The following is a 27,179-nucleotide window of genomic DNA, read 5'->3' as shown; positions in this document are numbered from 1 at the left end:
GCAACAACGAACAACTCAACACTAAACGAAGGAATGGATGCAGTACTATTCTGGCGTGTTGCTATTTTATTCAACTTTATGCTAATAATAGTAGTATGTAGCAGATTTGAATTCTGCGGGAAAAGTCAAGGTAAGCGCTCCGTTCAGGTTTCAACAACACCCTCAATTTGGTTGCCAACGCGTCACTGTCTTGAAGACCGCCTTGCACTGTTTCATGACTTCTCCAGAGAATAATTCTCGCAATGCACTGTTTAACATAAGTGAATATAAAGTACCCCGAGCGCGTACGCAAGCAAGCACGCATGCACGGTCGCATACACACTCATACACATGCGCGCGTACGCACACGCACGCAAACACAAACACATAGAAGAGCGGCCAGCATTAATTCGAGAAGGTGCACTGGAAAAAGAAAAAAAAAAGATAGCAGAAACAGAATATTTCTGTGCCCGCTATGTCGAAACGTTTTCGTTTGAATTGATATGTACGCATTGGCACCTTTAAGTTAAATTGTGCAGTTAAAACTTGAACCATAAAGCAAAGGACCATGTCCTGGTGCCACTTTCGTTTATTAATTCAATGCACACTATGAAATGATTCAAGCACTCTAACAAGAGGATAAGTAATATCGATTCAATTGTGTTGGGCGACCGTAACAGAAATATCTTGCGTTAAAGAACGACGTAATAAAGAGGTTGTGTTTGGTAAGGAATTACGTTTAAAAATTCACGCCACAACGCAGCCCAAGTCAAGATAACGTTCTAGATAGTTCTGGCTCACGATTTATTGCAACAGGTATCGTGTTATTTATATGAGTGGAAAGTATAATATGTTCCGACTTGGCGTGAGATTACGGCTTGATATGTTTAAGTAGGAACATTGGTCGTCACTATGTCGTGTCCGCATCGAAGAACAACAGGTACTCGCCTCGGCGAAAAACGACGATTTGAGAATGTTGCGTCTGTGAAGAGGGAGCGAAAGTAAGGGTGGGATTGCGCGTAATTAATTTTTTTCTATGACGCTTCTTTATCTCGAATGGTTGTAAAATAAGTATGGTGAGCAAAGCATCACTTTCGGTAACAGCGTCATAAGAAGATGACGAATAGACGCATACTTACGAGGGCTCTCCCCTCGTAACCGTGCTTTAGGAAAACAACGGCGGTAATCTGATATTCTTTGTTTGCAGAGTACGAAATGTTCATTGGGATTTCTCAGAGGTTCATGGAGTTGTGTGCGATATTCTCCATATCACTTCCGCAGCCACACAAGTGTCGCCGATAATTGTAGAGCTAAGAGCCGGGCTTCACCGACGCATTTCGCTTCGGGTGGTTGTCGACAACATACAATGGTCACAAAATTGAGACTAATGGCATTAAAATATATATAAATTCTCCCATACTGAAAGAATAACAAGTTTTGGAGCAGACAAGCTAAACGTAAAGTGCTAAACTGGCGAAGCGAAATGTAGAACGCAATTGGTGCATCAGATGTAGTAATACTGATGCGAAAATGCTTGCAGGCTGATACTGAAAGAATGAACAAACGTCGCATGCTAAACACTCAAACGAATTCTAAACAATTAGCCCCAATAACCTCAGATAAACTCGGATGAAACTCACATAAAACTCGGACCACGGCAAGCATGTTGTGGCCAAAAAAAAAAAAAAACACGGAATTTCGTCAGATTTGACATTTTACGTGCTCCAGAGGCGGCCTCTTGCATATGTAACCTCACTAAACAGGGTAGTTGTGTAGGTTCTCTAACACTGACACAAGTGAAAACGTAGCCATTGACCTGATGAGGATGTGTTGCCAGTAATTTGCACCAGTTTTGCGTACTTTAATTAATACGTTGGACACTACGAGGAATTGTTCACGCACGTGCGCTGTTTATTTTCACATTGATTTCCATTTCCTAAGAAAGTGTTGAATTAACTGCCTGTACCCCGCGGGCCGCTCCTGATTTAACTTTTGATGGCAAAATTTCAATCAGGCATCCTGACAGCGTCCAAAGCTGCTGCTTTAGCCAGCAAGTATATCCAAAAGTGCGGAAAGAGCATGCTCTTGAACTACTCCTGGACGACGCCGAAGATGGTAAAGGTACGTGCTAACACGTATTCATTTATTGCAGGAAAATTCGCCAACCAATATTTCGCGCCAAACAGACGACACAAGAAGAGACACGAACGAGCGCTCGTCCGTGTCTCTTTTTGTGTCGTCTGTTTGGCGCTTTAGTACTTGAGTAACAAGATTTCTGTACCGCGGCCACTTTTGCACGACGTACACTATTGTCAAGTGTCGTAAAAGGGAGCTGGGGACGTTTATTCACATGCGAATGAGTTGTCAATGGTTGGTTGTCATCGTTGCTTCCGGTGGCTGTGAAAATGTTGCTAGTGGATGTTAAAATTAAATTATGGGGTTTTACGTGCCAAAACCACGTTATGAGTATGGGGCACGTCGTAGTGGAGGACTCCGGAAATTTTGACCGCCTGGGGTTCTTTAACGTGCACCTAAATCTATATAAACAGGTGTTTTTCCCATTTCGCCCCCATCGAAATGCGGCCGCCGTTGTCGGGATTCGATCCCGCGACCACGTGCTCAGCAGCCCAACACCATAGCCACTGAGCAACCACGGCGGGTGGCAGTGGACGTTGCGTTCACTTGCCGCTCGCAGAAGCTCGATGCTGAAGCGTTTTCCCCATATTTACTTACACCCTCATATAAAAATTCGGGGAAAAACCTTCGGAGGTCTTCGCGCAAGAACAGCGAAGAGCTGCTGCTCCTTCAGTTCTTGTATCAGATGCCGCAACATCTTGTTCTCGGTCATTCCTGGGTCTGCTCGTTGGAAGAGGCGCGTCATATCTTGGACGAACGCGGTAACACTTTTTATGGTAAGCTAGACACGGGCATGGATCGCTCGTTTTGCTCGTTGGCAGTGATCAGCACTGGTGGAGGTGTTTAGTTGCTGACGGGGGAAGTCATGCCACGGCATCAGTTGCTCCTCACGGTTTTGAAACCATGTACGCGCGCCGTACTTCAGGCAAAAGTAGACATTTTCGAGCTTAGTCGCGCCGTCCCATTCGTTGTCTTTGGCCGCACGCTCGAAGGAAATCATCCAGTCTCCGACGTCTTTGAACACGTCGCCATTGAACGACTTCGGAATCCGTGGGTTCTGGCGTCTGTAGCGGTTGGTCATTGCGCTTTCCATAACGGCTGAGGTGGTCTGAAGCGCTTGGTTGTTTTCTGGTGGCCATCTCCGGATCCTTCAGCTGGCCCCAGTACTGGAGTATCGACTGGCACTGCGCTAGTGGCTCCGCTTCCAGGAAGGGTCTGCAGCATGGGTGAGAACTACCTAGCACCTCTATCACTTTGTCACGTGCCTTCAAAGGAAACTGACGACGTTTGTTGAGGGCAGCTGGTTCCTGAAAAAAAAACAAAACATGGTGGTCAGTCCTGGCTAACGAGCGGGTTAGTTAGCACGCGCACTTATTTTTCTTGTCCATGCCTGCATGTTCTCTTGCACTGTGTCCGCTACTGCTGGTGACAATATTTACGATAACACTCAATATACGAGGTACCGCAAATAAAATGTCGGCCTCGAGTTCCATTTTGCGCGAATATCATTGCTTTTCCTTCTTTGCAATTGGCCTAATTATGTCCGGTGACCTCGCTGCACGTAAGTAACTCTGACGGCGTGGCCTTTCTGCATTACTCAGCCGGCGCATTTTTGCTAAACAGCTTTTAGGAAACCACCTAAGAGGCGGAGCAAAGAAATAAATGAATGTATAAAAGAGCGCAAACAGGCCTCACGTTTCAAACAGATCAGAAGCGAAGAAGTTGGGATTTCATGACGAAGAAGTGCTCGTTAGATGAAACACGTACTGCAGAAAACGTTGGCGAGTGAGCTTGTGCAAGAAAAAAAATTAAATGTAAAAGTGAACGTTGGGTGCCTAACATTTTCAATAAAGGCAGTGGCGTACAGAAACGAATTTCGAACCATGTAAAAGAACTTTGAGCTCCAACTGAAAATCCGTAAATGACTACAAGGGTTGATGGAGAAGGTAACATCTTCGAAGGAGACAGCGTGTTGCGGTATATCAGAGACGTTATTAAGAATAACTTCGGCAAAAAAGAAAGCGTTCTCCAGACTCAAGAAGACACAAGAATAGAGCAGCCTGAGAAATCAACATATAGCTTGTGAAACTTTCACTAGAAAACACGCAGCAGAAAGTGTCTCTAATACCATGACTGCATTGACTGATGGAATTCCAATATGGCTAATTGAACAACTGGGCCCAAAGAGCAAGGCAATGCTGACTGTTGTCATAAAGCAAGTGATTAAAGCGAGAAAGTTAGGTTTGGCTGGCGTGAAAGTAAAATGAATTTTATCTACAAAAGCAAAGGTGAGAAGGAGAACACGAGGTCGTACAGGTCAGTTACAGTAATGTCGGTAATATTCAAAATGACAATGCAACTCATAATATTAAAGCTCTGGAAGTTCGTTAGGACACTAATAATTGGTTGAGTAGAGAATATGTTTTACCCTGACATATGTTTAGAGGATGTTTTTACGCTGAGTGCATAGAGATTTTATTAGCTAAGAATACCGGTTGGTGTGAGCAATCTTTCGATTTTTTTTTATTTGGCTGTGGCAGATAGCACAATTCTAGTCCATGAGCTGGCCTACTCGATCAGACGGTCATTACTTGCGCAAGGAATTGAAGTGCATAACTGACTAATTAACAAAAGTCACTACTGTTTTCAACTAATAACGTGATGACATATATTTCACTTGACAAATTCTAGTCGAGTATTTCGCAAGGTGGATCCACTTGGAAGGAATTCTCAGGATGGCACAAGTTGTAATAAAATTATTCCCAAACTTTGCGGAGAAACGTACTGGCGTTTCCGTTGCTTTTGTACTTTAGTGAATTAAACGACGTTTTGCTAAGAAAGTAACTGGGATGACACTACATCTTTACCGCAGCTTTGTCGACGCATGTCTCGTAAATGGTGTCATACAGGCAATTCTTTTCTAGTGGATATGGCTTGCAGTCACACCTGAGAGAATTTGTATATTGGCATATGTGCCATAAGGTAATCAGTTAAAAACATAATTAGGAAATTTTTGTTATTTATTGGATCATGCATTTCGATTTCTATGCATGTAACGTCCGCCTCTCCGAGCAGACCAAATCATGGACTACAGTTGTTTTCAAGGCGCATAGGAGGCATGTAACTGCTACAAAATTTATGCTCCTTCGTCGTGAAAATGGCTGCTTATGACAGCAGAAACGTCTTAATGTCTCTTTTTTCTGTTTGTTCTTTGCTATAGAATGTAGTTTCTAGCTTTGTTAATGTTAATTATCGAAAAGACTGGTTGTCTTTGAAACTTTGACTCCAGTTTTCATTGTGCACGTGTTTGATGTATGCTCAGTGGCCAGTGATGTTTTAGCCGAGCGCTCACATTTGTTATCTCGTGACGTTAGTAGAAGCCGCTAAATTTGCCGACGTACTTTCTTTTTTACCTGTGAGGTATACACGTGATATTTTTGTCTGATGTGGTTTGCTTGGTCCTGGTCATCACGCGCCACTGTCTAAATTAGGAAGACTGCGCATGTGACAGTGCGCAATGTTCTTGCATTTGCGCGACCGTGCCAGTTTAGGGCGCCGTAGACGAAAAGGATATACGCATTGCCATTTGCCGAAAAATCGTGACAAACGACACATTCCTTTTCTGCCACTCAATTGATATGTGCTAGTAAGTTGTATTGTATGTATTAGCTTAGAGGCGATATTGAACAGCCAATTCTTTATTTAGTTATATTCTTTTATAATGAGCAACATTATCATTACCACAATTAACGCAAAAGTATACACCTAATATATTGACTCATATATTGATTCACATCTTACAGAAGGACCTTAACGGAGAAAGTATAAGAGTGGATGCAGAAGAAAAAAATAATGATCAAAAGCCCGGCAAGGGAACAAGAGTTCAGAATCGCGAGCCAACCTCTAAATTCTGTGAAGGAGTACGTTTACCTAGGTCAATTAATCATACGGAACCTTAATCATGAGAAGAAAATTCACTGAAAAAAATGGATTAGAGCGCATGTGGCAGACATTGTCAGCTCCTGTCTGGTAGCTTGCCATTATCACTGAAAGGGAAGGCGCACAATCAGTGACGCGCCGTGGTTGCTTAGTGGCTATGGTGTTGGGCTGCTAAGCACGAGTTCGCGGGATCGAATCCCGGCCACGACGGCTGCATTTCGGTGGGGGCGTAATGCGAAAGCGCCCATGTACTTAGATTTAGGTGCACGTTAAAGAACCCCAGGTGGTCCAAATTTCCGGAGTCCCTCACTACGGCGTGCCTCGTAATCAGAAAGTGGTTTTGGCACTTAAAACGCCATAATTTTTTTTAAAATCAGTGCATTTTACCAGTGCTGACATATGGGGCAGAGACTTGGAGACTGGCAAAGAAGCTTGAGAACAAGTGAAGGACCGCGCAAATAGCGATGGAACGAAGAATGCTAGGTATAACGTTAAGTGACGGAAAGACAGCGGTTTGGATCAGAGAGCAAACGAGTATAGCCAATATGCTAATTGACATTAATAGAAAAAAAAATGGAGCTGGGCAGGTCATGTAATGCGCAGGTTAGATAACCGTTGGACCATTAGGGTTACAGAATGGGTAACAACAGAAGAGAAGCGCAGTCGAGGACGCCAGAAGACTGGGTGGGACAATGAAATTAGGAAATTAGAAAAGTTGGAATCGGTTGGCGCAAGACAGGGGTAATTAGAGATCGTAAAGAGAGGCCTTGATCCTTGCAGGTGACATAAAATAGGCTGATGTTGATGATGGTGATGATCTTACAGATCGCCGAAAAGAGTTGCTTGGGGATAAACTTGTGCTACGCTCACCATGAAGCAAAAAAGCGAAAGGTAACATTCCTGTATTTTATCTAGGAACAGTGATAGATGAATTTACCATACGTAGCCGGTGTAGAGGGTGAATATAATCAATTATTTTTTTCTGCTTGATAGCGCTTACATATGAGCTAAGGTGCTCTTACTCAGGTAATGTTAATTTTATAAATCTACTTACAGACATAAAATTGAACATGTTAGTGGCAAAAGATTGCAGGGTAGCCGTACGGAAACAAATAACTGCAAACGTAATTTTCATTAGTCATGATAACTTACGTTTTGAATTGCCGCCATGTATTCGCCGTGGGTAAAATGTAAAGGTAGCGGTAAAATGCTAGGGTTGACTAGTTGTATACTCATGAAAATATTCGACATGAAGGCATTTTCTTTTGTTCATTGATTCATTGAGTGTATTTGGCATTAAGTCACTGTTGCCAGAGGCACTGAGGAAACGGTAGAAATGGCTGCTTGACGGAAATCTTCGTTCGAATATAATATGTAATTCAAATTAATATATATATATATATATATATATATATATATATATATATATATATATATATATATATATATATATATATATATATATATATATAAGCCTAGGGTTTGACGAAAACTCGTCCGGCGAGGAAAGAACATGCTTGAATAAATGTACGCTGGCCAACTGAACGAATTCAATATCACAGATTGACGTTTCGGCGCCCAATACGGGTGCCTTGTTCACAATGAACGAATGCATGGTGGTCTTTATTATATATGCGTCAGAAGACGTAATGCTCTTGCGTACAACTCAGGTAGGGGTCCCAGTGTTCAGTTTAACGTGTTAGTAGTAAATTGTATGCAGAATGATTCAGGAAGCGACCGGGATGATACTTTTTTCTCTCATTCGATTATAGAAGCCGAATTCGGGTTAATACTGTGTCCACTCCTATCGTGAGGCTCTGCCAGGGCACTGGAAACCGTGTGTCCTTTGGCTACATCACTATGGTGCAGCTGTAGCCTTCTTCTAGTGTTCCCCGCCTCGCCTACGTAGCAGTCCTGGATCCTGGCAAGGCATTTTGTAGACGCCGCCCGGCAATTTTTCTTTTTCGAGGCGGTCTTTGACTCGGACGAGTTTTTGTTTTAGCTTGCTTGAAGGGAGATCGCCAATTTACGCGAACAAAGTATTAACACTGGAGACGTTTTACAAAGTATATTGCTACACGCGTGTGATATTTGATCGTTTGAACGAGGCGCGTGGGCGCCATCACTCGAGAAAAGAGGAGAAAGAACGAACTGGGCTCGCGCTGTGAATCTAACTGGTCAGCGCTACAACCGCTGTTGTGAATATAACCTGCAAATAGTTGCTCGTCTTACTCATTCGTCCTTTTCGTGACAATGTGGCGGAGGGTGCCGTTTCCCGTCCTCGCCACGGAGCTCCGCAGCGGCCGCACTGTCCTGCTTTCCGCCTTGGCTCCCGGTGACGACACCTCGTCTCCTTCTACTCCTGTGACGCCGACAACAGCGTACGTTACGGCTAACGATCGCCGCGATCCTGGCGTATTCTCCGGCCAAGATAATGTCGACGTTGAGGACTGGCTCAACCTATATGAACGTGTTAGCCAAAACAGCCGCTGGAACTTTACCATTGTGATAGCCAATGTCCTATTCTGCTTGGGCAGAGCTCCTCGTGTCTCCTTCCGGACACACCAGGACCAGATCTCTAGCTGGGATGCTTTCAAGGAGAAACTCGTCGATCTCTCTGAAAATGCCACCGGTCGGCAGCTGGCTGCTAGAAAAGAGCTCGTTACCAGAGTTCAGCCTTCTACTGAATAGTATGTCTCGTACATAGAAGACGTGCTCGCTCTTTGCCGGAAGGTCGACGAGAAAATGGCCTAGGTTGATAAAGTCGGCCACGTATCTAACAGGATCGCGGATGACGCGTTCAACTTGGCCTTCAACAATGTGTCCACCATCGACGTCATTGCCAAGAAATGCCGCCGCTTTGAGCTCGCCAAAAGCCGCCGCGTCATTCCACAGTTCTCCCGGCTCACTAACACGGCTGCGACGTGGTCTTGCGTTGACGTTACCGCGTCACCGCCCTTTAATTAGCACGTCACACGTATTGTTCACCGCGAACTCGAGGCTATAAGTACTGCGCCGTTCCATTCACGCCCACTTGAACTTCCCATTGACCAACCAGCCCCAGCGATCTTCCTCATTCAGGCAGTTGTACGGCAAGAATTTGCAAACCTAGGTTTTCCGGCTGCTTGCTCCGTCTCCCGACCTGACGCCCGACCGGTGCCGACTACTCCGCCTCACGGTGATCTGTATTCCCATCTCAGATACCGCAGCCCTGCCGAGTAGAGAACTCCGGACGACAAGCCCACATGCTTCCGTTGCCACCGCATTGGCTACGTTGCTCGTCACTGCCGCACCTCCTGGACGTCGCCGTATTCGAGCTCCCTTTCCCAGTCTACTCGCCCATATGCCAACCTGCGGCGTTGCTCGCCTCGCCGTATGCCTCCTACCTCTCACGTATCCGTCGATGTCAGTCGTCCTGCTCGCTCGCCGTCACCTCAGCGCCGTCGGTCCCCGTCGTCCCAGTCAGTCACGCCGCTATTCGTCACGTACCAATTATGGACCATCCCGGACGGGAATCTAGGCCATGCAGCTCTAGGAGGTAGTGCTGCATCACGTTCGTCCTGCCCAAATCCTCCATTGACGCTCCTCACCAACACAAACCTAATTGAAGTAAGCGTAGATGGTGTTCCGTTGACGGCATTAATTGATACTGGAGCCCAAGTGCCCATAATGAGCGCTAACCTATGTCGTCGCCGCAAAAACGTTCTCACGCCTGCCATCACTCGAGCCCTGCGCATCGCCAATGGCGTCACTGTTGCCGTCAGGGGTATGTACACCGCTCGCATAGGAATTGCTGGCCGCCAAGTTCCAGCCCGGTTCACCGTGCTGACCAGTTGCCCTCATGACCTAATCTTCGGGCTCGGCTTTCTGACGACGCATTCTGCCCTCATGGACTGTTCCACATGTACGCTGTGCCTCGAGCTTCCTCTCCTTTCAAACATTTGCCCTGAACAACCGAACACCCTCTGCACTACAGCGTTTGTTCGCTTACCTTCAAAAGCCCTAACCTTCGTCGAATTGGTATCAACGGCAATCATGCCTGGTGGCGACTATGTCGTCGAACCTATTCGTGATGTCCTCCTGGCACGCGACATCTCTGTGCCACACTCCGTCGTAACCCTTGCCACTAGTAACATGCCTCCCCGTTATCAATTTTGGCTTGACAAAGGGTAACTACAGCGCTGGCTAGTTCAGCCGGCAGCTCGAGAGCCAGAGAACGTTCGTCGTCTTCGTCGGGGCGCCAGCGCGCATCGGCCACGAGAAACACGCAATATGCATTTATTAATATTGTCAGGTAGTAGTGACGACAAAGAACAAAGCAGCAATACTGTGAATGGCGAAAATAACTTTAATTGGGCTAACCTGTGCCCAAAAACAGGCTACACTTACGGCACAACGATAGCCGCTAACACAGTCGGCGATCGTCGAAATCTGCTCTGCCGGTCGAAAAACTTCGGATACATGCGGGCGCATCCCGCGGTGAGCGATAACATTTGTTAGACGGTAAAAGGAGTTCACCCGAAAAAGATAAGTCCATCTGTGACTATCGTAACGAAGAGGAACAATATAGTGGGCCATCTTTTCGAGCGCTCCGCTCAGGAAACGCCGCAAGTGCTGAGAGTCCGTGCCCTGCTCTGATGGCCGGCACGAAAGCCGGTGACTAATTAAAGGGCAGCTGCAGCCCTTAAGAAAAAGTCAGCTTTCAGTGAATTGTTAGAGTTTTTCACCCCCTGAATATAAAAATGAAAGTTTAACGAGCCAGAATTCACCGATGCTTGCTCTATTTAGCAAAAGGAAGCAGCAACATATGTGGGAGGCACTGCGCCTCGATTCACGCGCTCTAATGGCGAAGACGATTGTGACGTCATCTACGATATCGGCGAGGTGCGTGACTCGAATAGAGCGCTCACGTGACCCCTGCATTAGAGGGGTATATAGCTTGTGCGGTATTTGGGTAAACGCAGGCGGATCTTTACTTAAAACGTTAGCGCAGGCGCGCAGCCACGTGGTTTCCTTTCATATTTCGCGGGCTTTCTCTGAACGCCGAAAGCACCACGCAGCATGCACAGTGCTCACGGAATGAAACGCGTCAATTTAGGGCTAACTATAATGCGCATACTTTCGTTTCCACCCGCTGCAGTTCGTGTCGCATCGACGTTAATTTTGGCGCGTGCACTTAGGTCGAAGTCCGCGTCACCTGTGGTGACCAGATTCCCGGCGACATGATATGGTTCTCTCGAGTACCTTGCACATATGCGGAGTTCTACTAAACGCTGCCTGTCACGATTCATTCCGTGAGCCCTGTACGTTGGCAAAAAAAATTGGATCGGTCCATGTCTGAACCCGCTCTACAATACAACGAAACGCACTTGGCGCTAAAGTCAATGTTATATTTTTTTCATAATTCATCATAGCTAATTAAGTAATTAAGTTGAATGTAAAAAAATACTTTAAGGAGCACCACATGACGGAAAACCATCTGCAATTAGTTTCCTTTAGCTGCGGCTTACCATTGTTTTAGATCTCTCGCAAAAATTGTGTGAGACGCCCTGTACAAATCTACATGACAAAGGGCAAAAGAAAGCATAGCACTGTATATTCCAAGATTTAACGCATCTCTATAACACTAAATTAAAACTGCGCTTTCAAATGACAAGCCAAGCACAGAATTTTGACTAATAATAAATGTGCACCCCTATTACGTCGTTTTGCTTCTACCAAATAGTGCATCCGGTAATGAAATGAAAAGGAAGAGCGAGTTACATAAAAATTTTAAAAGAACCCATCACGTTCTTATATATATTAAGTTTATCATAAACTTATAGTAAATCACAATGCTCACGCAACTGGTGGCCAACTAACAAACCTGTCCGACGTAAGCGGACAATTTGCTTGCCATTCTTTGATTAGCAAGGATTGAATTGCTGCAGGAATACGGGTGCTATAGCTTTTGTCATTGTTTTCTAGAATAGCAGGATTTCTCGGATCACTCCCCTTATAGGCGTCTTTAGCTCATTGAGATGATGAAGCCTAAAATTATGCAAGAATTCACTAGAAACAATCCGCTTTTTTAAAGAGCTTCCTAGTAGGAGTTGCACATGATACGAATATTTTAATTCTAAGAGCGTAAATTATTGCTTCTAAGACGAAAAAAGGTAGCTTAAGATTTAAAAAAAAACATGGGTGCGATACAGTGGCTAGCCCAACTGGACCTAGTGTCCAGATGTACCAGCGGGAGCAAACATTCCGCGTGGTTGCGCACGCACTCGAGTGAGGAAACGCGAAATGGCAAATGTCCCACGTGCAGTGAAGAAATATAAGGAAAACCAACAGCGATGAATAAGCAAATGCTACAAAAGAGCGCTCACCGAAGCGGTAAAAATAAGATAAACGAGTGGCTCATTCACCACGTCGGGAGGCAGGCGGAGCTGAAAAGAGCAAGGAAGGCGCGTTGGCTTGCGTCGGACGTCAACGTTCTGGAGGCCAACCGCTGTCGCAGAGAGCAGATCGCGCGCCAACGCATGAAGGGACCTCCGGTCAACCAGCCGACCAACCAGAGTCTGCGAGAGCTCGCCTGCCGTCTCCGCTCGTACGTGACGCAACACCAGTCAAACTGCGGGTGCGCTGCGGTAGTCGCTCTGAACCTTGTGTAGAGATGGTTGGTCTCGCTTTCCCCCGTTCCTTGTGCACTTGTAGCTTGATTTTGTATGTTTAAATATATGTTTGTGAGCGGTGATTGTTACCGCTCTTTCCTTGCTGCCGTCGGAGGCGTCTCTGACTCACAGAATTAAGCCTGCTACAGGAACCGCTTTGTAACAATGGGGTCTGCGACGGAGTATTTCTCTGTGATTAATTAAGGTCGGAGCTAGCGCAGTCAAAGATCGTAGCTGAGGGCTGCAAGGAAAATGGATATGAATAAATTAATTGCGGCCAATGCAACGCTCTGCTTGAAAGGGGCGGAACTTCGGGTATTGGCAGAGGAGGGAGCAAAGAAAGTGCGTGACGAGAGAGCGCAGGCACATGCAGGCACCTGAAGCCAATAGACACAGTCTTGAGCTAGAGCGCGAAGTTTTGCACAAAATTTGCGCCTTGGAGAGCTTTGCGCGCCACGTCCTTTGTATAATGCCAGTGTCCTGGCCGAGGAACGGGTGACAGCGCCAGCCAATGAGCTAATCAGCCCTCACAAGCATATGTCGTCAATGAAAAAAAAAAGAGATGGCTTAGACGCTTACATTCAGAGATTCGAGCGCCTCGCTACCCGTCCCAGAGTGGCCTAAAGAAAAATGCGTTTCTGCTTTTAGTCTTTGCCTTTCGGGGAATCTCGTAACTGTTATAGATAAAATATCTCCAGATGAGTACTTTGATTAGGACAAGCTGAAGTTGAGCTTTATGCAAGAGTTTCATTACAATAGTGAAGGCTACCATGAGAGGTTCAGAGGTGTTGTGCCTGAAGATGGAGAAACACTCCGCGAATTTCCAGCAAAGCTGTCGGGATACTTCGGCAGAGGGATTAAAAGACCCAGAATCGAGAATTTAATCGAGGTTTTGAGAGAGAAAATTATAGTAGAGCAGTACATCAACCGCGTCGACAATGGTCTGGTCGTTTTCCTCATGGAAAGGAATTGTTCTTCACTGAAAGAAGTAGTAGTTACAACAGATAATTGCCAAGACGCACACGAAAAAAGAACTGTAGGACCTAGACTAGCTTCTGGCGTCGATGAGAACGTTTCTACCGGCAGAGAAGTTAACGTCCCGAAAGGAAGTCTGAATTTTGGTGAAGAAAGAAACATGGAGCTGTGTAACCAACTAGAACACAGTGCGGCTGATCGCCGTGAGATGGCAAACCTAATATTTCAGTGGCCTGTGAGAAATGCGGACTGTTTGGGCACCGCGCTGACAACTGTTCGCTAAGCCGGAGCGGGGCCGCTCAAGCCTCCTGCATGATAAACCCTCAAGATGGAGAAGAAGCATTTGGCACGCTAGAAACGGGGAAAAAATCTGTTCGTGAATAAAGCACTGGGGAAACATGGCCCATCTATCGGTTACTTACCGGCGAAGAAGGGACGAATGGAATCATTAGTGTTCTTCGAGCTACAGGCTGTAACACGGTGATTGTCCGCAAGGATCTTGTATCAAGTGAAAGTTTTACTGGTAAGAGATGCCCTGTGTTCCAGATGGACACAGCCTTGCATTACTTTCCAGAGGCTAAAACTGAGGTCGAGACACAGTTCTTCTACGGAAATGTCGTAGCCAAATGTATGAATAACCCATTGCCATCTCGTCCTCGGTAACACCGGAGTATCTCCGGTAGACAATTGGATTGACGCGCAGCCAATATTTGACGGAAGTCCCAAGTGCCGGCATGAAACATGAAAAACTGTCTGTCCGGAAAAAAGAGGATGCACAAGAACACCTCTAGTCTGAAGATGAAGCCCGCGAGTCAAGAGAAACCTGTATGTCTGATTAGTCCTATCAAGTGCCCTATGCAAAACAGCCAGGTAGGATCAGTGATCTCCTTGCTGTCCCTTTAGCAAATATGAGCCAACCAGACCGACAATTTATCGAACACGAGAGGCAGGGTGGTACACTTCGGAAGTGCTCTGGCACATCGGGAATACGATTTGCATCCCATGCTCGACATTCTCAAATCTGTTGTCAGAAAAGTTATGCTTTACAGAAAACACAATTTCCATCAGGAAATCAAGTGAAGCAGCTCGTAGTACCGAGAACCTATATATTGACAGCGCTCAAGCTAGGACATGAAGGTTGCCTCGCGCGTCGCCATAGAATTAAAAGGACTACAAAGTAACCGCCGAGTTCTAATGACCAGGCATCAGTCAAGACATAGGCATATTAGTCAGGTCGTGCGATATATGCCAGAGAAACATTCTAATCTTGTCCCATGGGCACCTCTGAACGACATACCTGTTATTATCACGCTATTTAAGAGCGTTGACATCGATATTATGGGGCCGTACGTTTAAGCCTTATTCTGAGAGCAGGAACAAATAAAAACTCAGTTGACCAGGCTGACCAGCGAAGCTGTGTATGCGGGCCCCTTAATGCACTATCTTCGGAATCGGCCTACGTATAGGGAGTGCTTAACGCCTGCTTCACCTCCGGCGCAGATCGGCCCGGCATTGCACTACCTTCGAGATCGGCCCACGTATGGGGATTGCTCAGCGCATGCTTCAACTCCGCCGCGGATCGACCCGGTACTGCACTATCTTCGGAATGGGCCCATGTATGGAAAGTGCTTAACGGCTGCTTCATCTCTGCCACGGATCGGCCCGCCATTGCACTATCTTCAGGATTTTTTTCTACACGCAGAAACAATAGACGGGAAAATAGCCCTTAAGAACTTCGCTGTAGTATTCTCACAATGGTAGATTTTGTTACACGGTATGCTGATGATGTGGCTTCGCCAACAATAGAAACCAAAGTGATAGCTGAAGGGTTGCTACAAATGTTTTCAAGGGTTGGCTAGCCTCGGGAGTAAGTGAGCGGGTCCGGACATTTACCGCTGACTTAATGGCAGAGATCAGCCGCCTACTCTCTATGTATCAGATTACTACAACCCCATATCATCATATGTACAATGGCTTCGTTGAGAAATTCAATTGGACGCTGAAACGAATGCTCTGTCGGATGTGTCAAGAGCAGCCAAAGCACTGGGACAGATATCCGATTGCCCTCCTTTTCGCATGTCGGGAGGCTCTACAAGCGAACTTCGAATTCTCTCCGTTCGAGTTGTTATATAGCTGCTAAGTCGGAGGTCCTGTGCCAGTGTTGAAAGAATCCTGGACAAAGGAGACGCTTGAGATGGAAACAAGAACTGCTTATGAATATGTTGTGGACTTGCGAAATCGCCTTCAGGAGACCTGCGAAACAGCACATTAAGAGTTGAGTCAAACTAAAAAGAGCCAGAAGGTCCACTACGATGCAAAGAGCCGTCCTCGAGAGCACAATGCCGGCGGCAAGGTTTTCACCCTGTTACTTACTAAAAAAATCCAAGCATTTAATTGAATAGAAAGGACCTTTCGCAATCAAGGAATGGAAAAATGAAGTGGAGCACTTAGTTGACGTGGGTACGAAGAAACGCTTGTTTCATATAAACCTGTTAAAACATTACGAAAATCGAGACAACATCCTTCAGTGGCGAATTTCAACAGCGTGTTCAGGAAAGGCAGCTTAAAAGAAGGAATCGAAAGCGAGGGTATTCCATTTGTGCCTATAGCTTAGGCATAAAAGTGCACTGATGTACAAGTCTACCAGGAATTACCACTTGGGCAACAGAAGCGCTGAGGGAGGTCATTTCGTTTTTGTAGGCATATTTTCCGATCAGCCAGGCCGAAATAAGCTTCAAGAATGTCATTTACACAGGGCAACTGAAGCAACTATTCAGCTGAAACCATACCCTATATCCTATGCAGTTCATAAGGCTGTGGATAATGAGATGTATGAAATGCTTCCGCAAGGAACTATCGAAAAGTACGTGTCACAATATACGTCACCAAAAGTTGTGATTAGAAAGCCAGGCAACACAATCCGACTTTGTGTTGCTTTTCTAGTGATCAAAATACTACGAGACGACTCTGAATCAATACCCAGAATAGACGCCATGTTTATGAATGCGTCCCAAAAGACATACTTTTCAAAAATAGATTTTGTAAAAGGGTATTGGCAAACCCCCATGTCGAAGAGTACGCCCATCATGGCATTCTCCGCACCATCAAGTCTATACCAATTCAGGTACAGCCTCTTCGGGCTGAAAACAGGACCAGTAGCCTTCACGAGACACATAAGGTATGCAGTAAAGGGTTTACCGAGCATTTTTAATTACATTGCTGACATATTAGTGGCAACCGACTCATGGGAAGAGCACTTGAACGCACTTCAAATGCTGTTTTCCTGAGTTAAAGACGCCAATTTGACAATCAAGCCTTTGAAAGCACAGCCTGAATTTTGTTCCATTCACTTTCGTGGTAACGAAATAGACCAAGGTATAATTAAGCCTGTGAACCACACTGTAGAAAAAAATCAAGAATGTTCGCCCACCAAGGACTAAAAAGCGCGTACAGTCCTACTAGATCTTGCAGCATATTACCGAGAATTCATACCACATTGCTCCCTGCTAACCTACCCGTTAATGATAATAAGAACGAGCACCAAACAAAGTAATTTGAAGAGGTAAACACCGAACTGCTCTTGAGAAAATGAAATGAGCGTTTTCCAAAGTACCGGTGCTCAGTGCTCACGATCTTACACGCGAATTTGTCTTGAGAACGGACCCGTTAGAGCAATGTTTAAGTGCTGTGCTTCTCTGAGAACCTGACACAATGTTACATCCAACAACGTACGACAGCAGAAAACTGTTGGCAAGGGAAGTAGGATACTTTGCCTCAGAGCGGGGATGCTTAGAGTAGTATCGAGAATCAAGAAATTTTAGGTCTTTTTGCACGGTCGATGTTTCACGCTAGAAACGGGCCACCAGGCTGGCTAAGCGCTTCAATGCATGCATTCTTCGCTGGAACCTGCTTCTACGAGAATACGATTTCTCTCTTCGTTATATCCCTGCAGCAACGAATGTGGGGGCAGACTATCTCAGCCAAAGTTCATGAGGTCCCCGAGAAAATTGAAGAAGTCCCTCACTGCCCAATGCACCTGAGCTCTTGGGTGCGATAAGCACTTAGGAACAAAGCTCACATTACATATTTTGTTACCTTTTTTAATATGATGTGTTATTGTTCTAGCACAGTATATAGTGTATACTGAACTGCACGTGCATAAGTGTTCTAAAAACAAATAAATCGTAATTTTGAAAAAGGCATTTCTGACGTCCAGTGAAAACTTCATTGCATTAACGGGATGTGTTCTCCATAAATCCATTCTTGCGGGCAAATGTGATGAAATAGCTATCCCGACTGCCCAGTCGGCAGCATAAAGTGAACCTAGTGTGACGACGTACCAGCGCGAGCGAGCTCTGCTCGCGGTTGCGAACGTGCTCGAGCGTGGGAGCGCGAGATGGCCGGTGTCGCACGTGCAGTGAAGAAAAATAGGGAAGACCAACACCGATGAATAAACAAGTGCTAGAAAAGAGCGCTCAGCAAATTGGCAAAAATCAGCTCGCCTGCCTCGTTCAGCCTACAGAAGGTGAAAAGACTACTTCGGCAGGCAGACGCAGCTAAGGAAAGGTGCAAGGAAGATGTGTTGGCTTGCTTCGGAGGTCAACGTACGGGAGGACAACCGCTGTTGGAGGGATCCAGTCAAGCGCCAACGCATGAGGAGACCTCTAATTAACACGTCTTCGGCTCTCGTCAACCAGCCTTCCAACCAGAGTCTGCGAGAGATCGCCTGCAGTCTCCAGTCGTACAGTTCGTCAAGCGGTGGAGCACCAGCCAAACTGTTGGTGCGCTGTAGCAGTCGCTCCGAACATTGTGAGGGACTCTTGCTCTCGCTTGTCTTCATGCCCTGTGACCTTGTACTTGTATGACCTTGTTAATCGCAGCTCCATTTTTTACGGCGAAGCTGTATACCTATTCTGTCCAAGGCAATTTTCATGTCTTGGCGTGGTTAGAAAATATTTATCATACGTAAGCCGATCCCCGGGATAGTGAAATGCCGGGCCGACCCGCGGCGGAGGTGAAGCAGGCGTTAAGCACTCCCCATACGTGGGCTGATCCCGAAGATAGTGCAATGCCGGGCCGACCCATGGTGGAGCTGAAGCAGGCGTTATGCACTCCCCTACGTGGGCGGACTCCGAAGATAGTTCAATGCCGGGCCGACCCGCGGCAGAGTTGCAGTTCGCCATTAAGGGGCCCACATACACAGCTTCGGTGGTCATGCTTCTTCACACATTGTGTAGGGCACTGAGTTTTTTAGAGCGCAGCTCTTTGGCGTCCGTTCCTGGGTTTCGCGTCGTCGTCGGCCTCGTAACCAGCTCCGCCCCCCTTTCATCCCCCCAGCGCTAGCAGCGACCGACTGATACCGCTGGATGCCGCTGACGCCGCTAGAGAGTCAAGATAACGTGACTGCATAGAACACCGTCGCCGCCATGCAGAAAGAGGAGGAAAGGGTCCCCCCCCCTTGTTCATGTGTGGCGGATAGGGTGCTCTTCAGTTGCCGACGCGCCGGTTATTTCACGTAGGCCCCGGCACGTCGACGAATACGTGACCACCTTCCCACGGCTAGACCTGGTTCTTAGCGCTGCGGAAGCGAGGGTATCATATTGTTTGTGTCGGCATCGGCGGCGTTGTCCCTGAAACCAACTCCGCAGCTGGGGTTGACTCACTATCGGCGTCAGCGGCATCAGTCAGTCGCTGCTATCTCTTCCCTCCTCCCTTTATCGTGTTGTCCGCTTGCTGCGCGCGCTTCTGCCCCCATCGTTTGCCGCTAGGTGTACACGCCCCCCCCTCCCCCCTCTTCCTGCGAGTCTCCGGTTGTCAAAGCGCCGGCTCGAACTTAATTCCTTTCTTCGCTCCTCCTCCAATGCAACCCCTGTGCGGTGGCAATCAGAGAGCCAGATCGGTGGCGGCGGATCTGTATATGTGCACCGCCCGAGCCGAAATTGCCGCTGCCGTTCGCCACTGCGAAATTATCTGCCAGTTCTTTCTGAGCCATGAGCGAGACGACCGATGGAAGTCCTCCGCCTGCTGCTGCTGCTGCTGCTGCTAAACGAGCTGCCAGAGCAGAGGCCCAGCGCCGTCGCCGTCAGAATCCAGAGGTGCGTGCCGCCGAAGCAGAAGCTTACCTAGTGGAGTCTTTGTTAAAGGAATACGTGTAAAAAATAAAAAAAAAATTCTGTGATAGCGCACACATGTGTTGCTCGATTTCTTTGCCTCAATCTATCGAAAAGGTGAAACAGCTTATTTGCTGCGCTCAAATTTCGCATTAGGAAGTAACGTAATCGTCGGTAATTTTTTTTCTTTTAATGTTAGCTCGGGCTATCCTTGTTTGCTTTGGGACCCGCACCGCTCTCTTCCTATCTCATAGCGTTACGCCTGTCATTTTCGTTCCATCGTTCTTTGAGCTGTTCGCAACTTTTTTAGAGCTTCTTTCTAACCTGCAAGTTTCTACCCTATGTATTAGCATCGGTGTAATGCAGTGATTGTGGACTTTTCTGTTTAATGACAGTGGCAAGCTCCCACTCAGGAATTGGTAATTTCTGCTATATGCACACCAACCCATTTTTTATTTTTCTGTAAATTTTCATCTCATGGTCAGGGTACCCTGTGAGTAATTGACCAGGATAGACGAAATACTTTTACGGAGTCTAGAGGCTGACTGGCGATCCTGAAGTCTTGTTCCCTTGCCGAGCTTTTGAACAATATGTTTGTTTTCTGCATGCCATTCATCGACCCGACTCTTACACTTTGTCTGTTAAGGTCCGCAATATGTTTATATAATTTGTTCCCAGTCCTGCTGAACAGAACAATGTCATCTGAAAACCTTAGGTTGCTGAGATACTTGACGTTGATCCTCACTCCTGATCATTCTCACTCTAATAGCTTGAATAATTCTTACAAGTCTGCAGTGAATAGCATTGGAGTGATTGTGTGCCCATGCCTGACCCCTTTCTTGATATCATGTGGAGAACCAAGGCAGCTATGGAGTCTTTCTATATATTTCCCAAGATATTCACGTATGACTCATGTACTCCTTGATTACGGGATCCCTCTATGACTTCTGGCATCTCTACTCAATGAAATACCTTTTCGTAATCAATAAAACTAGTGTAGTGAAGTTGACTGCACTCAACAGATTTCTCGATTACCTGGTTGATGACATGGGTGTAATTCATTGCAGAATATCCATTCTTGAAGGCAGCCTCTTTTTTTTTGCAACGAAGCTGTATATCTCTACCGACCAAGGAAATTTTCGTGCCGTTGGCGCGGTAAGCAAAAAACTCCCCATACGTGGGCCCCGATCCCGAAGAAAGTGCAATGCCGGGCCGACCCACGGCGGAGGTGCAGCAGGCGTCAAGCACTCCCCATACGTGCACCGATCCCGAAGACAGTGTAATACCGGCCCAACCCGCGGCGGAGCTGAAGCAGGAGTTAAGCACTCCTCATACGTGCGCCGATCCCGAAGATAGTGCAATGCCGGGCCGACCCGCGGCGGTGGTGCAGTTCACCATTAAGGAGCCCACATACACAGCTTCGGTGGTCATCCTTCTTCACAGAGTGGAAGAGCACTGTGTCTTCTTGAAGCGAAGTCAAGTGTTGCCCTGATTGTATTGAGAATTATCTGGGTAAACATTATATGGAATACTGAAAGCAGCCTAAAATGTCCATAATTCTTCATTTTTTAAATGTCTGCCTTGGCGTGGATTAGTATAATTTTCGCATTCTTCTAGCTATCTGGTACACTTGAAGTTGTGAGGGTTTGAGTATAAAAGGCCACGAGCTTTTGAAGCATGATATCTCCTCCATATTCGTTTGAATTCACGGCTATTCGATCTTGTCCTCTCTGTTTTCTCAGTATTATGTCTTACAAGGTCCTTTAAACTTCATCGCTTATTATAGAAGGGGCCTCTGTATCTTGTTCACCACTACGTCGGATAACAGTAACATGGCTGCTCTGGGTACCGTGCAGGTCAATGTAGGATTTTTCTCCTGCTTTTACTATGTCGTCGAATTTGCCGATTACATTCGCCGGCTTGCTTTCAGTCCATACATCTTGCCTTGTTCTATACCATGTTTTCTTCTCATTGATTTCATGTTGCGGCCATATTGTACTTGTTCGTCCATATTTCCTACGTTTTAATTTCGGATATTCTTTACTTTCTTCTTCTTGATCAATTTGGACAGTTGAACGAATTCTGTCTGACTTCTTGAATGGGACACTTTCATGCTTTGTCGTTTCTTTTTTAGGTCAATTGTTACTTATGAGACTTTGCCAACTGTTTGCATTGGTGTCTTACTGCCTACTTCAATGGCTGCTTAGTTACGATTTCATTCATTACGTCTATGTTATATTCATCTTCCTCTTCTAAAGCTGCATATTCGGTTGCGAGCACCAGCCCGAATTCGTCTGATTTTATCCTTACTGCATCTACATAGGAGGTATATATAGCCTTAGCTAGATGAGATTTAAAGCCCTCATCCGTAACAGACACTTTCGTGTCGAGTGCTTCCGTTTGGTTCCTAGCTATTGAAACCTAGCTGCAGCAGGGTACTAGGATAGTTGTGATTACTACGTGGTTTTCACTGCGGCGCTGTGATCACAATAACACATACAGTTATCATATGGTATTGGGATTGGCAATGAAATGGGCACAGGATGTGCCTGTTGACGTGTGCATAAGGTTTCTGAAGGCCCAAAAGTTATATTTCACATGGACGATCATCTGCCATCGTTTCTGCCACAACGCTAAAACGAAGCTGTTTTTGCCACGTCCTACGGTTTTTCCCGCGGCTTCTGCCGCTGTCTTGCTGGTTGGCCGGTACAGAACATAGTTCACGCAAGCACCGACAATAATGTCAGTAGAGGTGGCCCTAGGAGCAACACAAATATATATATAGAAAGAACCTGTAGCAAGAATGAAATGCTTATTAGCCCAGTTTGCGAGTCATTCAGTAGGGTGATCAACATTACAAATAAAGACATTGTTTATACAAAGGAAATATAAATACGGGCCAATTGATGAATACTCAGTGATGATAAATCGGCCATTTTAAATTCAACTTCACCAATATGAGAATTCTCCGTGGAATAACTTTGCCTTTTTGAGGACGCCATGAAGAGCTATGCATGAAGTGCGTCGTCTGGCGTCGGCTTTGGAACTTTAAGATCGCCAGGAGCAATATGGCCTCTATGGAATAGTCACACGTTCTTTAGGGTCATGAATATTTTGAGTTATATCCACACATAAAGAGTAACAAACACTTTCGCTCATATATCATCCATAGAATTGGTACTTAGGAATACTGACACCGCTGAACGTCGAAGTTCTCCTGAATGATGTGTGCTATTGAGACATATTTTCTTGAATGTTTAAACAAATCACTTATTTCTATTTCTGGATCTGAAATTGAATGAGAGCTTTCATGGAATTTTCGCTCTTAAATGGCACTTCGGGATCGCAAATGACTGACGTGGATTACATTGCGGCGCCCCGTACTCTGCAAGAGTTATTGAGTTTCTGGCGTCCGCTTTCAGCGTGAACATGTGCATTGGAATGAGTCTCCTGAGTTCGATACCGTTTTATGACAATAAATAAGTAAAAAGAAGCCTCATAATATTTTCACAGCTTTGTTTTTTCTTGTCTTATTGCTGGCTAATGTGAAAGCAGCTTTATTTTTTTCTGCGCCTGGCGTCTCAATTCTCAACTGATGCTAAAGGACCGTTAATGATTTTACGAATCGGACATTGTTTGCTGCAGAGTAACATGGACTTCAGAAGAGCCGTGCGGGATTGCATAGTAAAAGGCACGGTGACACTCTATGCAGTAAAGCCAGTAAGTACAAGTTTAGAACATCCTCGCTGAGGGTGTTTTTAGCTTTCGCTTTAGTGCTACTTTTAGTTTTGTGTATTGTAGGCTTTACATGACATTTCTTTCCTCTACATTGTGAACGAGATACTGGAATATATGCTAGTCCCGAGGGACTTCTGTCCCATGTCGTCAGCCAGTTTAAGCACAGCCATTTTCGGCTTCTTTCTTCTCGTGAGGGCAGTAGGTGTCCCCCCTAATTCTGATCCCTGATATACACGCAGCACTACCGAGAATAGATAACATTCGCAAGCAAGCCTCACTCGTGCTGCAGTGAAAAACAGATTCTCAAGAACGAGCCATTTGTACCGAGAAAGCCATGACAGTGAGCCCATCTCTGCTATTTGTTATCGAGCTACAAATACTGTCACAATACGTTCACTGGCGTATTCTCTGTACTTCATCACATATAAGATAAAACACTGCGCTATGGTAAGCCAGCGCAGTGACGTTAATGCCTGTAAAGAGGGAGCATAGACTGACAGTAGAAAATATCACCTAACGGAAGGAAGTGCCGAACAGAACGGTACCACTATATGGTGGCCGAAAAGCCTAAAATATTTCAAGCGAGTACCAGTCCATCTAAGATGGTCACGTGGGAGAAATTGCCAGCCAACAGAATGCATTTGATAATGACATCTGTGAGTATAGGCGCTCACCATGTGTCGAGATCGCTAGGGGGAGCCAGGACAATAAGAAGTGCTTCAAATCAACAGCTAGCCAACTGCTAGTGTTGGCCATGCCCAGAAAGTCGATTTCGCGGAAACCACGTCATGCAGTGCTAAACCTGCTGCACTGTCAAGGTGCCAGAGGACGGCATGCCTGCCGATGACTCTCTATCAAGATACAACCAACCAATAGAGAGTCAATAGAGAGAACGTGTGGCCTGTTTTCTTGTACCAGCTCCACTATTGAAATCCTTCCAAAAGTAAAGGGAACGGGAAAACATAATGATATGTGCAACCGCACAAATGATCGATTCCCTCATTTGATGCACGAGTGCTTGAATTCAAGTCTCGTCAATTCAGAATAAATACCTACCTGAAAGACAGGTTAGGTAGTTTATGCGGTATTTGCAAGAAAAACAGAAAAGGTTCAAATGAAAACATACATGTCGTACCCTAGCGTATGCTATGTCCTACTAGCTGTGATACGCAATGAATTATCACAATGGCCCAGGCGTATCAGGTCACATCAAACATGCACAACTGATGAATCGTGTCATCATCCACCGTAACGATGAACAATATTGCTTTTTCATAGAAGGTCAACAGTGATAAAATATATAGGCACTATCTGCACCTGTCTGTATCTTTCGTTACCTTCCAGGAAATATTCATTTTCGAGAAAGAGGAGTTCATGCAACTGATGCAGCATACGAATGTAAGCAAAGACACATCTCTGCCTTAGCGGCGCATGAATATGTTGAATAAACAATTAAAGCTTGTTTTATCTAATGTTCGTAGCATATGAATACCTTGATAAATGTGGTACCATATTTATATTGCTAGTGCTGAAGGCCGTCATTTTCCAGATGGTTTCTTCTGTAAGGATAAGGTGGCGTAGGAAGATAAAGCTTTCTTTAAATTGAATTCATTTAGTTTAAGCGCATGATTACGCTTAGGAAGACAGGACAAAAAGTAACGCCTGAAGGGGTCCTCCCAGGTGAGAGGAGCCCGTCAGAACCCGTTAAACTAGCAATCCGTTTAAACAGCCTGGTAAAACAAAAGCACTGATGTAACCTCAACACAGATCACGTAGTACACGAAGGTGATTAATTGATGTTATCATTGGACTTTCAATGTTTTGGGTGCTATGTTTTCGCTTTCCTTGCGCAAAAAGTTTATTCGTTCTCTATGCTCATAAAACACCAGAGCATATGTAGCGCTTAGTGATAGTGCGCATTCATACGTGGCTGGATCTATAACAGCAATGTGCGTGGCCCCAGCACAGCACAAAAGCCTTGAGTAGTCAGCTTGATCATGTGTCCCCTGATAGACAAAGTAACCAGAAACATAAATCTCCAAGTAACCATCACTTCTATCACTCTTGCACCTCTATAGCTCCAGCGGCGCGATATCAAAGAGTGGATTTAAATTCACTACTAATATAATTAGCCCTTGCACTGTGCATAGTAGTTGACTATTGAGGGAATGAAGTATGATAAATGTTCCTTTGACAAACTCCGCAGTGTGGGACTAATTATGGCTTCTCTGGCGGGCTTAGGTATTCCAGAGAGCTTCTGGCTATTTAATCGAGCAGCCTATGGTCCACGCGTTACCTGTTAAACTAAGAGGACTAATTTTATTATAATGATAAGAATAAGCTCCTCTATGCACTAAAACAGTTCGTAAGAGCAGATGCCAGCCAGTCTTGGCCCTAGATAAATGCTAAGTGAAAGCGCCTGGCCAAGCCATCTGGTGGTCCCAGTGGATATGGCATTATGCTGCGGAGCTCGAGGGGGTGGCTTCAGTGGCCGCAGTGGCAGCCGCATTCTGAAGGGGGCTAACATGTGAAAACGCACTGGTACTCAAAATTAAAAGCGCTCGTTAAACAACCCCAGGTCATCAAAATTCATCTGCAGCGATATATATATATATATATATATATATATATATAATGATTTACTGACCAGTTGTCTTCACCTAGAAAGATCACGCACCCGTGCCGCTTGCGGCGTAAAGGATGTTTCACATCCACCTCCAAGATTTGTGTGTGGTGGCGCTGGCTAACTCTCCCCAGGTTAGTTCTAGTAGTAATACATAAGTACCCAAGAAAGTGGATGGGGAAACCGCGCCACGGCAGCTCTTTTCGTTAGAGCATCGCACGCGTAATCCGAATACATGGGATCGTTCCCCACCTGCGGCAAGTTGTTTTTCATCCACTTTAATTGTCATTATATTTATAATTTTCTGAGTTCAAATAATAATTAAGAGTAATTTCCCGCATGTTTTCCTTAGTGTCTTTGCTTGTTGGCTTCCCATGATTGAGTTCATTATGCGTCATTACGAGGTACTTCTCTCTTTTATTTATGATTGAAAATTTTCAGAAGATATAGGGGCCAAAAGCGCGATATGATTACGAGGCATGCCTTAGCGGGGGGCTCCAGAATGATTTTGACCCCTTAAAGTCCTGTAACCTGCGCCCAATGCGTGGCACACGGGCGTTCTTTCATTTCGCCCCCCATCGAAATGCGGCCGCCACGGCCTGGATTCGACACCGCCTGCTCGGGCTAAGTTATATCGACTACTTTATTTTGTACTTAATATTCCCTATCACATCTCGTCTTTTCCTTCCAGATGTGTCTCCGGGGCGACATGCTTCCCCTGGATGCTTCTGTAGCAAATGGAGCAATCCGCCATTTTCTGAAAGCTGTCAATCTGGTGCCTCCGAGTCAATAAATCTGGTGGCGCTTTCCTCAACGAATTGTGAAAGTGAAATGTTAATTTCTGCTTTGAGTGGGAGAGTCACCCATTTGGCGGCTTTGTTATTGGACGCGAGGTAGGAAGCCTGCAACTGCTTTCCCTACACAGCAGATGATTGATTTCACTCGCATTAGAATATCTAGTATACATGTAAGTAAGGAACTGTCGCACACGGAATGTGTAAGGGATGCATGCGGGACGAGGGAAGA

General features: G+C 45.7%; 1 protein-coding gene across 1 annotated transcript; it reads left to right on the top strand.

The window, feature by feature from the left end:
• LOC142571003 (uncharacterized) lies at window positions 1-26,946 on the top strand. Its single transcript, XM_075679302.1, has 6 exons — window positions 1-130; window positions 1,994-2,100; window positions 6,880-6,945; window positions 23,438-23,512; window positions 24,875-24,928; window positions 26,845-26,946. The coding sequence occupies exons 1-6, from the start codon at window positions 34-36 to the stop codon at window positions 26,944-26,946; spliced, it is 501 nt and encodes a 166-aa protein (XP_075535417.1). The 5' UTR covers window positions 1-33.
• The last annotated feature ends 233 nt before the right edge of the window (window positions 26,947-27,179 follow it).

Source organism: Dermacentor variabilis, chromosome 2 (assembly GCF_050947875.1).
Source record: "Dermacentor variabilis isolate Ectoservices chromosome 2, ASM5094787v1, whole genome shotgun sequence".
Taxonomy (NCBI): domain Eukaryota; kingdom Metazoa; phylum Arthropoda; class Arachnida; order Ixodida; family Ixodidae; genus Dermacentor; species Dermacentor variabilis.
Note: the sequence above shows the minus strand (reverse complement) of the source record. Positions and strands in the feature narration are given on the sequence as shown.